General features: G+C 37.8%; 1 protein-coding gene across 2 annotated transcripts; it reads left to right on the forward strand.

The window, feature by feature from the left end:
• Positions 1-8: 8 nt before the first annotated feature.
• BBS7 (Bardet-Biedl syndrome 7) lies at positions 9-15,194 on the forward strand. Of its 2 annotated transcripts, XM_031596880.2 has the most exons (19): positions 9-175; positions 257-322; positions 470-532; positions 739-914; positions 1,394-1,580; positions 2,163-2,235; positions 3,582-3,698; positions 4,873-5,003; positions 5,762-5,846; positions 6,524-6,626; positions 7,185-7,377; positions 8,178-8,252; positions 9,300-9,365; positions 10,734-10,873; positions 11,825-11,989; positions 12,471-12,580; positions 12,696-12,799; positions 13,847-13,970; positions 14,626-15,194. In XM_031596880.2, exons 1-19 carry the CDS (start codon positions 140-142, stop codon positions 14,760-14,762), a joined length of 2,151 nt encoding a protein of 716 aa, XP_031452740.1. In that variant the 5' UTR covers positions 9-139; the 3' UTR covers positions 14,763-15,194. The 2 variants fall into 2 exon arrangements, with proteins under 2 accessions (XP_031452740.1, XP_089995305.1); XM_090139179.1 differs by lacking the exon at positions 3,582-3,698 and having other exon boundaries at positions 40-175.
• Positions 15,195-15,210: the final 16 nt, after the last annotated feature.

Raw genomic sequence — 15,210 nt, forward strand, 5'->3', positions numbered from 1 at the left:
CTCGACGTCGAGCTCGGCCAATGGGAAGCCGGCTGGGAGCGCCGCCGTCCGCGGGCGACGGTTGCCGCGGTGACGGGTAACGGCGACTCGGAGCCGCGCTCGGCCGAGCTCGCGCTGCGGGGCGGCTGCCGGCCGAGCCATGGAGGTCAGCCTGGCCCGCGTGGACTACCTGCAGGTAACGGCCCGCGCCGCTCCCGGCCGCGCTCGGGGCCGAGGGGCCGGGCGAGGTGAGTGAGGGCCGTGCTTTCCTCGGCAGGTGGGCGTCACAGCGCAGAAGACCATGAGGCTGCTCCCCGCGTCGGGCCGCAGGGCCACTCAGAAGGTACGGGGCGGCGGGGCGCGCGTGGCCCTCCCGGCTCCTCTGGCGGAACGGGACGTACCGCTGTACGGAGCTGCGCGCCGCGGGGCGAAGGCGGCGTTTGAAACCCGTACGTGTGCCGTGACGTAACGCTGTGGTCTGCTTTCGAAGGTGGTGGTGGGCGATCAGGACGGAGTGATTACCTGCTTCGGCATAAAAAAGGGGGAACCTGCGGTAAGTGAGAACGTGCCGCTTCAAAACGGGCTTTTTAAAGCTTTCTCCCTTAGAAGTGCGGAAGGTGTGCAGTCCGTGTCGCTTTTTGTCCCTATGTATTCTTTTAATTAGTTTTGCCGGAGGTTGTAAAGCAGATTTAGTATCCTTTGCGTGAAAAGTTGGCTGTAAACACAAAACGTGATTGCGATTGCTTTTCTTCTTTACAGACGGTGTTCAAAACACTGCCCGGCCCCAAAATCGCACGCCTGGAGCTGGGAGGAGCTCTTAACACACCCCAAGAGAAAATCTTTGTGGCCACGGGATCGGAAGTCAGAGGTTTCACAAAAAGAGGGAAGCAGTTCCTCTCCTTTGAAACTAACCTCACTGAAGACATCAAAGCTATGTGTGTACAGTGCTTGGTGTTTGTTGTCTCCCTGAAGTTATTCTCAATCTATGCTTCTATGGTTTTGGGTTTTTTTTTAACCTTACTGTATGCACGTGGGCAGTGCTCAGTGCTGCTCTAGCTTTAGCCTGTGCCTTGGCATGTAGGAAGGAATCCTGAAAGTGACAGTGCAATTGAAAGAGTGTGTGTGTGGGGGGGGGGCTTGGGGGAAACCTGGAGGCCTTCCCAGCAGTGCATGTGTGGGTGAATGTAGCTGGGGTTATTGGTTTTTTAGTAGCATATACTGTCCCTCTGTCCTTCCTGTAGGAGATCAGGAACAAGATTTTTCTGTTGTTTTTTGTATGGTCTTGGTTTAAGGTGCTTGCCTTATAAAAGCTGATGTGTGGAACCTGCAAGCAATAGTGCACGTGTATACTAACCTAAAAAAGACATGACTGCAAATATTCTGGCAAAATGCTACAATGTTTTCTTTTTCTCAGGCACATTTCAGGAGCAGATCTCTTTCTTTGTGCAAGCTATATCTATAACCACTACTGCGACTGCAAAGACAAACACTACTACCTGTCAAGAGATAAAATCAATGATGTTCTCTGCCTTCCTGTAGATAAAGTGAATTGTATTACCCCAGTGCTTGCATGTCAGGATAGAGTCCTCAGAGTTTTACAGGTTAAAATATTTGCTTGTTTTATGTATTGACACCATAGCATTGGATTAATTCTTAAAAAATAAACATAAGCATAGTGTATCTTATTTGTCAGTGTTACTGTGCTGGTATTTTTCTAAATTAGAAAATCATGATTGTGAACTTGCAAAATTAGTATCGATAACACTACTACAAATAGGCTTTGGATTTCATGGATAGAGGAAGTAAAGAAATTCTTCCATTTTTCCACTTCAAATTAAAAATGTTTACACAAGGAAATTAAATCTGTAAGTCATTATATGTTTGAAAATTCGCAAAGTATTGTGATAGCAACACTGAATGATATCAAATGGTTTAGCACAATTGTTTCTTAGTGTCAGATGTTCTCAGATTATTTTGTCATAACTTTTTAAAGTGTTAACATGTGGCAAGATTTTTTTAAGTCATGTTTTAGTTATACAAATTTTTTTCTGGTTTAGAAGTGGTTTTATGCAAGAAAATCTGTGTAAATGAAGCATGTCCATATTAAAAAAACAATTTTGTCTTTATTCTTGATTTCTCCTTTTGAACAAGAACTCATTCAAGGTAGTTCTCTTTGTCCCTAGGGATCTGATCTACTGTATGAAGTAGAAGTTCCTGGACCACCTACTGTTCTTGCTCTAAACAACGGAGATGGAGGTAACAGAATTTTGTATATACACATAACTAAGTAATGTACTTCTGCTGTGTTGTTGACATTTCAACACTTATATTTGTTAACTACATTTCATCTTGATTTTGAAACTGATTAAAAAATGTAGTAGAAAACTATGTGAAGCTATATCTTACTACCCCTTCTATTTATAGAATATAGATACAGAATATCTATATGTATTATGGTGAGAATGGAATTTTGTTGTACCATATACTTATACTGAATTGACGAACAACCAGTAACTCTTTGCGGGGGTGGGGGGGGGTGGGGTAAATGTTGAAGATATTTTCTTAAATTATTCCTATCTAGAAAATTGGAGGGAAAAAAACCCACACTTTTAGCAGTATTAAGGGCTTTTGCTGCTGGTTTTCTGGTAGAAAAGGTTTGTATGTGGATAACCGGATAAAAAGCCGTCAGTTGTTGGCGGTAACAGAAATCACGCAGAAAATCTGTGTCTGAGACAGAGTTTACAGGTGAGGCAAGAGTGAGAGGCTAGTAGGATTTCAGGTGAAAGTTGGGAAGAAGGCAACCATGGGAGTTTTAGGTTGAGATGGCGTAGGGATTATTAGCTTTGTTTTTAAACTGCTTTGGATTTTCATTTGTATGCACTTAGAGGTGTTATTTGTTTCTAAACATACAATGTATACATGTATGCACTTGACAGTTCTAGTTCTAAATAATATTTACATTGGATGAAAGCCTCTTACAGTGGCAGTGAGTTATAAGGTGATCTTGTGGTGTAAATTAGAGCTGGACTGTTGGGGGTCTGGGTCAGGCATTGAGTTTGGTTTCTCTTAGATCTGGATTTCTGTAATAGAATCACTACTTCCATCCATCCATGGATTGATGAGAATATTGAGTAGAGCTCACATTAAAATAAGATTGTGGAAGGATCCAACTTAAAATAGCTTGATAATCCTTTTTGCTAATCTCTTCTAACCTGATATAAATCCCTTTAGTATGTTAATCTGGTGCTTAATTTAGTTTCTGTTAGATTATTTGACAGTGTTCAGATCTAGTTTCAAGAAACAGTTCTTGCTTACTTAAGGTGCAGCATTCACAATTAGATGTGTGTTCTGAATAAATAATAATGAATGATTTTTTCTGTAAAGACTATTAAATACCCTGCCTTTTCATAAATTTGAAGTACTGCATTAGGAAGAGTTTGTAGGCAGAACTCCAGAGCAAGGAGACATTTGTTATAAAGCCTGACGGTTCTGTTACATGGCACTAATGTTAAGATTTTCTTTTTCCCCTGGTGGGATGAATATTTTCAAAACTTTTAAATAGGTCTGTTTTTATGATTCTAAATTTGCTTAAATTTTTTTAGGTGATTCTGGAGAAGAAATTGTATATGGAACTTCTGATGGTAAACTGGGGCTTATCCAGATTACTGGTTCTGCTTCTGTACCTAAGTGGGAAATTGACAATGAAAAAAAGAGAGGAGGTACGTGTCTCAGTATCTCCCTCTTTTCGAGGGAGCTGTGTTTTCGAGCACAGCTGAGGCTTTGTTACAATACAATCATTAGGAAATAAATTTCATGGATATTTAGGAGGTGTATTTTAATATTGTCGATACATGATATTAATGTGTTAATTCTCTTTCATTCTTAAAAGTAATTCTAATCAGCTTGCCCTGTATGTTATTTCCTGTACATTTTCATTTTTATGATACAATGTTAAAGTGCCATTTGTGAAACAGTTTCTTTGTACGTGATCACTTGGGATTTTTATAATTTTGGTGATTTTTAACATGCAGATATACATGCTAGATTTTTTCAGATGTGCAGTGACCTTAAAGTCCCTTCAGATTAAAGTTTAGTGTCTTCAGTGCAAGACAAAAAAACAAACAAAACCAAATAAAAACAGAGTAAGGATTTTTTTCTAAAGATGGGATAATGTTCTTCTTAAAGCTCCATAATATGGTGTAACTTGTTTGGGCATAGTACAATATTTTTCCCTGCTATAGCCTTGGTATGCTGTTTCTGCAGCATGTGTTAGTACTTATTTTTGTGTAAAGGAGAAGAACAGTGATAAATATGTTTTGTTTCTAAGCTTTCATGAGGTAATTAGATTTATTACTTAACTCTTTTGTTAAAAATCCTCTTGGTATGTCTAAACTCCATATATGAAATGTGAAGGAGTTTAATTCTTCTGCAGGTTCTCTTGCTTCCTTCTCCTTCTTCCACACTGTAACTGTGTCCAGTCTAGCCATGGTTAGCTGTTAGAACATCTGGGGAATCTTAGTCAACGAGTGCGTTTGTCCATTAAGGTGTTGTGTAGCAGCACAAACCTAAGGCAGGTCTGGTGCAAATCATTACCCTGCGTCTGCCACATCAGCTGGAATTCACAGCAGTCCGGTTGGCTTTCTGTCAGCTATAGGAGACAAAATGTGCTTGCCTCTTCAGTTGGCAGAGCTGGTCAGACAAATAGTCTGGGAAAAAAAGTGGACTTTAGTCATGGAGGGGAGACTTCAGCCCTCTAGTGGACTCTTCCAGAAATAGCATCAATAAAATCATAAAATCCCAGCGAGAATCTCTTCCTGTGCAGTTTAACGTGGCCTTCGTATTAATGCGTCGTAAACAACCGAAGATGAAGTAGACTGTTTTCTTTTTCATTAGGTATCTTATGCATTGATAGTTTTGACATTCTGAGAGATGGAGTTAAAGAGTTACTCGTTGGGCGAGATGATGGAGTGCTGGAAATCTATAGCTTTGAGAGTGCAGATGATCCTGTCCTTCGGTATGATTATGTAAGCCCACATCCAGTATCTTCTTCCTTGCTGGAAAGATGAATTTAAAAACTCTGTATTTCAAAATATCAAGTATTCACAAGATTATTACAGCTAAAATATATTTTTTGGTTTTGTTTTTAATTTGATATGCTCTATAATGGTGACAACACAGATGTCAAAGTGGTATCTAAGTATTGCAGTGGTCTTGATTAGAGCAAAAAATCAAAATGGTGCAGAGAGTATGTTAAAGCTCTGACTCTGCTCTTACTAAGGTTTCTCCTGGGTCAAACCTAATACAGTGCTTCTCTCTCAGGAAAAAGAAAACAAGACAAAAAACCCACCACCACATTGTGTGAGATTTCTTTTGCACTTAAAATTGTAAGTGTGGCTGTTACAACTTTAACAACTGATAGACAAAGAAATTATGCTCAGTAAGGAAGTAGATTTGATCCATAGTGATGATTTCATCCTTCAGACAGACTGTAAATCTTGCTGGAAAAGTGTTTTCCTTCAGTGTTTTCCTTTAAACCACATTTTACTGTCTGTATTAAGCAGAATTAATTCAGAATGCATTGGTTAAAAGATCTTGCTTTAGCTATGGTAGTCATCAGCTAGCTTACTCTTGTGGATCTAGATATTTTGCATCTATGTAGATATGTTGTGATGTAGGTCCCCCCTCTCCCCCACCCAAACAAAAACAAAACAAAAAAAAACCCAAAACAGGTTTTTTAAAAAAAGTACGGTAATATTTCCCTCTGTTTGAATGTGTTTTGAAGGTTTTATCAGAGAGCATTTCATCAATCCAGGGTGGCTGTGTAGGAAAAGATGGTTATGATGAAGTTTTAGCGTGCACGTATTCAGGTAAACTTTGTATTATTTACTCAATAAGGTCTAAATAGATACTGATAGCATACTGATAGATAGAACTGAAGCAGGCGGCATTGATAGCACAGCTCATGCCTCTTGAAAGTTTTGCCATGATAGGAATCAGGGTGCTTTGTTGAAAATATTTATTTGAATATAGTATTTACACTTCAGGATACAGTCAAGTGATTTTTGCTTTTATAAGTAAATGAAATTAAGAAGTTAAAATATATATATTTTTTAAGTTCAGCCAGAGCATTCTGTCTCAAAACCCACTGTGCAATTTGTACTGTGCTGCATACACATTGCACATCTTTTTTTGTTTTGTTTTCAACTGTAGCACTGGTTAGCAATCACAAATTATTCAAGTTATCTGTAGAACTTATTTGTCAGAAGCAGAGGTAGAAAAAAGGAAACTCATAAAAAAATGATACAGAGGTGTTTATTGCACAAAGTGCTTCATGAAAAAGTAACACTTTCCAATTTGTAAATCAAGAATGACTGCCTACTCATAAAATTCCATGCTTGTTGTCTTCCAAGATAGGATAAAATAAAGTCTTAAATCTCTTTATCCAATATCTGAAACAAACATTATACAAACAAACAGTATAAATACCGAGGGAAGATTTTTACTTATAGCTTGTATGGAATGTGAACTTCATATGTTGGTTTAGGCTGGCTGACAGGACTGACTACAGAACTTGCCTATAGAGAAGGTGGATCAGGTGAAGAGCTAAAACTAAGTCAAGAAATGCAGAGCAAGATTTCATCCTTAAGGTAATTTCACTAGATAGAAATTGAATTGGAAGAATTGAAGCGTTACAAACTGAAATGCCATCTTTCCTTCCTACGTCATTAGATTTTCTGTATCATTAGTGTATACAGAAGGACATACAAATGAGAACAGCGTTCTCATCCCATAATCTTTTCCTATATTGCCTTCAAGTGGTTATGTTTTACTTCCTTCTTCCTTGGTTTCATCAAGATAAGATTCCCTTCTCCTGTGCTACCTATAGCTTCTGAATGATGAGAGGCAAGTTTTTCACCAGCATGTCTTTAAAAATACATGGTGCTCTTGAGGAAAAATGTTGCCCCCTCTGGTAACTCATGGATATGTCTTTTGTCAAAGTACAGTAGAATCTACATTTTCATGTGATACAGTTTGTATTTTATCTTTGATGTGTTGGTATGGAAGGGGAATTAACAGTCACTTCTTGTTGGAAATTCCTGAACAGAAGTGAAGAAAGATTGTCTTGAAGCATAATTGACTTATTTTCTATGGTAGCTGTTATTGTTAATTTTATGGTGACATTATACCTGGTTTGTCTTTTCTAGGAATGAAGTGGAACACTTACAGATGAAAGTACTTGGTGAACGTGAGAAGTACCAGCAGTCTTCTCAGTCCAGTTCTGCTGTTTCATCAGTACCTGCATTCAGTGTGAATGATAAGTTTACACTAAATAAAGATGATGCTAGCTACAGTCTCATCTTGGAGGTGCAAGCAGCTATAGATATTATCCTGGTGCAGGTGAGATAAATGATGAGTAATTTGCAGCTCTGTAGTATCTGCAGTTTCTTTAGTGAAGTAAAGAATAATGAAGTTGGTTGGTCTAGGCTTGAATTTAATGTAGAGTTCAGAGCAAATGTTTTTTTCTGTAAAGAAATATGCTGTAATGCCTGGCCTCCTTCTGTTGTTGGAGAAGGCAATAAAGCCATCTATAAACTTGTGTTTTTTGTTTTTAGAAAGCATGCTTAATTTTTAACAGTGTTTCCTTGCACTGCTTTGAAGTAAAAAGCAGAACCAAATCAAGTAATTAATCCTTCAGAAGCCCTTTAATTTTGTTTTCATAACAATCTTAGATTTAATTACACAGAAAACACATCTCTATAAGAAGTAGTTTGTGTCAGAAGCATAAATTTTAATAAAGGAATCATGAATAGATCTCTAACTTTATCCTTGGTTTCGTGAGTGAGCATTGTAATCCCCTTGTTAAAATAAAGAAACGCTTCAGTCATGAATGTACTTCATGCACGTCTGAAAGACAAAGTTGCACATGTTACATTAAAGTTGTTGTAAGCCACCTGCACAGGAGTTCAGGACACTGCATGAGAATAAGAGAAAGATCACAACGTTAATTTGGGATTAAATGTTCAGGGGTACGATGCATATCTACTAAGATTTTATCACTTGAATATAAATGATGAAGCAATGATGAATATAAATGATGAAGCTTCTCACTTATTAAAATAATTGGTGACAGTGGATGAATGCATTAGAAACTACTCAGGAACTTAAGCTCTACGTTTTTCCTTCCTCCTGTTCTGCAGAGTGATGTCCCTGTAGACTTGCTGGATGTGGATAAAAATTCTGCTGTTGTTAGTTTTAGCAACTGCGATTCTGATGTAAGTGAAACAAAAGAGAGAATGATGTTTCTGGAGACTGCATGATGAAAAGCTCTCAATACAGTATGTGCAAAATAGAATCTGGATTTATATATTTGTAATTTAAAATGCATAGAACTAAACTCCTTGCAATCTGGAGTGCTCAATTTCAATAGAGCTTGCAGAATTAGGTGTCAGTGACAAGTCATGGCATAGGGCAAAGCCAACTGTGCATGGAAGGATTTGGGAGCGACTGCTGTAGGGCTTTTTTCTTGACAAAGGAATGCTACAGGCACGCTCACTGATGTTCTCTAGTTTGAATTTGTCAGTATCATATCTGTTTACTTCAATGTAATTTCAGTGAAGAACATCGTATCCTTTCCTTAATGTATCTCAAGAAAATCAGACCATGAAAATTCTGTTGTCTGGAAAGTCATATGCTTGCATTTTTTAATATAGTGTTAAACTTAACTACTTGTAGAATTACTTACAGTGCTTCTTTGGGAAGGCTGGTAGGATGGGAGACTTGAAACTACTTCAGCATTGTGAAAATATTAATAATGCCTTTTTAACAGTCCTCAGAGTATTTTAGTTTTAAAAAATAAATTTGCACATCATTTTTGAAAGCTTCAGCGTATATCAATTAAATTTATATTCTAAGTTTCTTGCCATTCATGATCATTAATTTAAAAAAAAAAAAAATCCACTTACATTTTCTTAGTGATTTCCTTTTTGTTTCTGGATGTCAGGCTATTATTGCAGATAAATGAGCAAGGCTGACAGATGCATTCTTGAGGTGACAAGTTTCTATCTGTGCAATTTTTATGGTGGTATTAAGGAAAAGAAGAAACTTTAGTTGATTTGTATTTATATAGAGAATTTGTTTTGAAGTTCTGACACAGTTAACAGTAATTGGAACAGTGCATGGAACTGATCGCTGCATTTTTGTTTGTTTGTTTTAACTTCTATGAAGCAGCTGTGTATAAATACCAACAACTTTACAGTGCATGTCTTCAGTTAAAAAAGACCTGTTTTGTATTATTTTTCCTCTTTTATTGCTGTTCACAGCCAAATGGCAACTGTCTTCTTGCCACTTACAGATGCCAAGCAAATACTACAAGACTTGAACTTAAGGTAAAGTGCTCTAAATTATTTTCCATAAAAAATTCTTATGTGGATGTTTGCTGCAACATGAAGGAATCTTGCTTGACCTGGACTGAGCGCTTAAGTTTGTATTTGTCCCAGGGACATGATTTAGCAGAGTTAGGGTAGTATGGACATGTTGTGGTTGGACTCAATGATTTTAAGGTCTTTTCCAACCCGAGCAATTCTATGATTCTATTGCTGGTAGTTTCCTGAGCAGTGTCTAATTTGGGGCTAGTATTCCTTTCTCATTGATGTAGGGTTTCTGAAGGCTTTTAAAATTGTTTTACATCAGAGGAGAGCCTGGGATCTTTCTTTGAGTACCCCTAAAATGAAAGCAGTTGAGAAATTGTCTGTAGTGAATGTATTTGATTCTGATGGCTGTGCATGGAACTGAAAGTGAAGAAATATGGGAAGGACAGCACTGGCACTTTTTGTCCTGAGAAGTGTTTGAAAAAAGTTACACTGATGAGGGAATATGGCACGTATTTGTATTTTGGAGACAAAGCAAATCCTGTAATTTTATGCTTATGCTAAAGGCACATGGCTATTCTCAGTTTTGTGGTTTCTTGTTAACAATCCAACACATTCAAGCATTTTTGTAATTATCACTTGGGAAAATAATAAAAGAAATCAAGATTATTGAAGTCAATCCTCAAGATAAATTGGACTCTAGATTTTCTTTTCATGCAGTCACCTCACACTGCAGCCTCCTACCCTGATATCTGTTGACTGCACGTTGTAAAGGAAAAGATTATGGTTAGATATTTAAGCCTGAATAAAATGCATCAAATGTGGGGAAATTTCTGTTTCTTTTTTTGATGAGGGCAGTTATGGACCTAGTGGGCAAGGCTAAGACTCTTATTTCCTGGGTCCCTTTCCTAAGCATTTCTCTTGGTTTCCATTTTGACTCTTGTGCAGGTCACTTCATCTGACTCCATCTTTGTGCTTTTTACTTAGGGATATGTCCCTGGCTGCTTTGTAATGTATTTTTATTTAAAAAAAAAAAAAAAAAAGCAGAAAAAAAGAAAAAATGTAACAGTAATGGGGTCCTGAAGAATTAGAATTCTTATTTGAACTAATCAGAAAGTAAGTTAGTGGGTTTTTTAAATTAATTCCACGTTCATCTATTATTACAGCACTTCATTAGGCAGAGTTTCCCTTAGTTTTAAAACTCTTGATCTGCTCTTTCTACAGTGGCTCTATCAAGTAAATATAGTACTCTAAATACTTCTGTAGTACTGCAGAAAATCTACAGTTTCTTTATTATATTTTGAATAATAATAAATTCTCCAAATCTCAGTAAATCATTCAGTTCATTCTTGTTCTTTTTTGTGGCTTCTGTGTTTTCTTCTTCAGATTCGATCAATTGAAGGACGATATGGGACACTTCAAGCATATGTAACTCCAAGAATTCAACCAAAAACCTGCCAAGTTTATCAATACCAAATTAAACCCCTTTCACTGCATCAGAGAACTCATTCTATCGACCATGACAGGTATTCACAACAACAACAACAAAAGCCTATTTCTTTTGAAAAACTACGCAATCCAGTCAAAAAATTTACTCTATAGACTTACGCATGTCATTCCTAACCTACATTTTTGAGCCTGTATGAGTTTATGGGCTTTGTAGGTTTGACATAAAATGCAGATTTAACAGGTTCCCACATCCCTTGCTGTTCTTTACCTGTTTTCAAGGTCCGTGTATTTTTCACTTTATGGACCTGGGCTATAGAGCAATCCAATGTATTAACAGAGGGTGTAGTAGAAAGGAAGCTCTACTGTGATAGTAACCACAGCCTTTTCAGTTTCAGCCTCAGTCTCCCCTTTACCTTAATTAATTCTTTCCCACAACTAATTTGACTCTAAAATGGAGCCAAGACTTTTCTTCCTTATCTCTGAATTTGAAATCTACTATTTTATGCAATTTCTACTTGATTACTCTTTCCTTAATTAACATGTTATGTTGCTTGCATTAAAACAAAACTGAAGAGTTGAAGGAATTGAAGGCCAAATGCAAATGTGTTCTATACTTTTATGCCTCATTCTTGAAATAAATGTTTGCGGTTTACAGGAGGGGAAACCGTTGAAGCTTAGGCATATTTCCTGTGTTTTTAGCTACTATTCAGGTTTAACAACTTGAAATGGTATATGTCAAACACCTTCAGTTTCTTATCCACTTCTGACATGCCTGCTATAAGATAAAAGTGGAATGTACAAATAGGTTTTTGTTTAGAAATATGGAAAACTAACAGTAATCTGTGCTGCACAACTACTTAGCAGGATACCTGAATTCATGCACAGAGTTAATGGGAAAAAAAAAGACAACTACTTGGAACTAAACATTTTTTTCTCATATGGATTACCAATGCACTATCAGTGTCCATCCTTTGGAACCAATAGTTATTTTTATTTTTTTTTATTTTTTAACTTTCATCCTGTCATAGGCCAATGAATACGCTGATGCTCAAAGGACAATTCAGTTTTGCTGAAATTCACTCTTGGGTTGTGTTTTGCTTGCCTGAAGTCCCTGAAAGGACTCCACCTGGAGAGAGTGTCACCTTTTATTTTCAAAACACCTTCCTGGGTACCCAGCTTGAAAGTACTTACAGGTAAAATACGATTACTAAAGCACTGGGTGGCTGTGTTTTGATTTTTGTCTCTCTCATTCTCGATTGCTCTGTGAATGTCTTTTCATACACATTCTGCTGTTCCTCTCCAATTTGTTTCTAGAGTTTGAAGAACAAGAATAAATAATATAGTTGAGTTACTTCGTGACGAGCATTAGTTTCTACTTTCCTATGTTTTTTTTTTGTTTGTCTGTTTGTTTTTGTACTGAGGAATGGAAACAACTTGAGAAGCATTTAATATTCATGCAGACAAAATGTGAATAAGCATTTTTCTGAAAACCTATTGCTGCAACTTAGATTAAATGTGTCTAAGATCAGTACTCTGTTTATGACTTAATTAGTTATACCTTCCTTCAGCAAAGAAGGCATTAATTTGTAGGTCTTTTATCTTAAAACATAGACATATCTAATGCTTGCATCTGCTTGTAAGTTTGTTCAACATAATTTTTTTTTCCCTTTATAGAATAGGTGAGGGATGTTTCAAGTCTGACAATATTTCTACAATATCCATCCTAAAAGATGTTCTTTCCAAAGAGGCTACTAAAAGGAAGATTAATCTCAACATATCATTTGGTAAAACTTTATCTATTTTATTGTCCTTTGCATCATTTTATATTCTCATAAATGGAATATGTATTGCTCATTCGTTTGTTGGGGTGTGTTGTTTTGTTTTGTTTCCTGCTACTAGATATAAATGAAGAATCTGTGAGGCATACATTAAAACTCATCCACCCCAAATTAGAGTATCAGCAGCTGTTGGCCAAGAAGGTTCATTTAATAGATGCTTTGAGAGTAAGTATTTGAGCTTCCGTGGAAGGATTTTGTTAGAGATTGTGCTGTCAGATATCAAACTGTTGTGGCTCAAGTCAGAGGCATGTCGTACTGGTATGTGTGTTCCCAGGACATGTACTTCAATTACCTAGTAGACAGCCTTCTGGAAGAAAATTCCTATTGGTGCTATATCATTATTGTATAACGTGGGATTACTGATAGATGTTGAGGATGCCTAAGTCAAACAGTATAAGGCAGCCAGATTTGCCATCTTACGTTCTTTTTGCTACTGTTATTTTCCAGTTCCATCTTCATCTCTCTGCACTAACCTTTTAAAGTTTTTTAGTTCTAGATATGATGGTCCATTCCAGATAAGACTTCCTTGCTTTGGGCTGTCATCCCAATGTGTCATAGTTTCTGAAGTTTCTCTATTCATAATTAATCTCTGCCTAATCTCTTCAATGGTTAATCTCTGAGAGATGTCAGCTTGTCTGAGTTTTTGGATTTCTCCAACAGCCAGGATTTTATAATCCAAAACCAGCTGTAATCTTTTGTTGTGTTTTCTGGAGGGCAGGGGGGTGGGATAAAAATGGACTCCTTGCCCTTTGGTGGAATCAAACGCTAGTTTTAGACCTCTTTCATCAGCAGAAAAACTTGCAGTAAGCACAGTGATCTGACAATTGTTGGGAGCATTTTAGGATTGTGTACGATGCCTCTAGAATTTCCTTTTATGTTCAGACTGTTAACGTGTTATGCTTTCTAGGAATTTCCTTATTCTAAAACTGAAGCGTGGTGAAAGCTTTTAGCCTTCATTAGACTTCATTCTGTAAGGGCTGAGCTGTAGAGGATTTTGTAAATCTAGTGTATGAAGTGACAAGCAACATCTCATGTTTTGTTAGAAGACCTAAAAGATGAGGCTCTTTTGAAAATAGCTCTTCCTAGTTTAGAAGGGGATTGTCTTGCTTCTGAAATGCTTCCTCCTGTCACACCCAAGCTTAATTTCTTTTTACTGTTATGTTCTTAAGCTGCCTAACTGCCTTTGATTTTTATGATGTAAATATCTTTGAGGAATTACAAGTTCAAGAAGGAAACGTGGACTTCTTGGTGCCAGAATACCGCTGTATTTTGGAAGAGGCAGATCAACTGCTTGAGGAATACAAGAAACAACCTGCACATCTTGAGAGGCTTTATGGTTTGTTGATCAATTAAACTTTTTGTCCTAACTGCAAATTAATGCTCAGAGAGCGCACCCTGGACGTCACTGAAGTAGTTATGAAGTAAGCATTAGTAGACCTGAAATGATTTGATAGATAGGTACACCTCAGTAGCTTCAGAACTTCTGTACATTTTACTCAGTAGCTTTTTAAATCTGTACAATGCTTGTCTTTTTTGGCAAGATTAAGGGACATGATTCAGAATTGCATTTAAGAATGTATAGGTGACTGATGAATTTCCCAGTGCTGAAGTGTTACACAATAACAGAAAAATGAACGTGGGGTAGAAGGGGAGAATCTTAGGGGAAGATCTGATTTAGCGAAGGAAATTCTGTAACCTTCTCCAATGTTCCCCATACAGCTTTCAGCTTTAACACAGTGCCTACTCTGTGAGGTTGGTTCCTTTCTCAGTTCAGAGGTAGGTACATGTGAGGCAGTACATGTGAGGTACATGTGAGGCACGTGGAAATAAAGCTGATTGCTAGGCTGTTGTAACGTGACATCAGTTGAAAAAGTCTTCTCTCTAAAACCCAAACCAGCTGGAAGAGTTGGTACATAATGAGGAGCTCAAAGCAGAGATACTCCATACTGAAAATAGAGCCAAGTGTAAGTCTTGGAATTTTACCTTTGCAGGTATGATCACAGATCTCTTCATAGATAAATTTAAATTTCGAGGCACCAACGTGAAGAGCAAAGTTCCTCTCCTGCTGGAGCTGCTGGATGGCTGTGAGCAGGACCGGCTGATCGCGTTCTTTGAGGCTGCATCCTGAGCGGGAAGCGAGGAGAGAGCGTGCAGTGCTGCCTGTCCTTCCTCGGCTCGTTTCTTTGTTTGGTTAAATCGCGGTGTTACAGGTGGTTTTGATGGAAGGAAAAGTCCTCTTTTTTGTAATGCCAGTTCCCTCGTGTGCTCTATTGCCGTTCTGAGTGCGGTAGTCACTTCCAGTTCGTACAGATCGCTCCCGTGCGAAGCTGCACACGCGTTCCTATGCACGCAGCTGATCTTTGCACCTCAAGCGAACGTACAGAAACAGCCGTAACCACCAGCCTTTTTCCAGAATGCATGTTCAGTACTGTTAAAAGCTATGCACGGGGAGCAGGGGGGTAGGAATGTAAGAACGATGTTTTTAAAACGCGCTTAGAAGCCTGTACGCCCGAAACTCGAGTTTTTAATTAAAGCTTAATTAAAGTTTCTAACCCAAGTCGTGCTGGAGGAGCGCG

The sequence above is a fragment of the Phasianus colchicus genome, chromosome 4, assembly GCF_987193195.1.
Source record: "Phasianus colchicus chromosome 4, bPhaCol1.hap1.1, whole genome shotgun sequence".
NCBI classification, from domain to species: Eukaryota; Metazoa; Chordata; class Aves; order Galliformes; family Phasianidae; genus Phasianus; species Phasianus colchicus.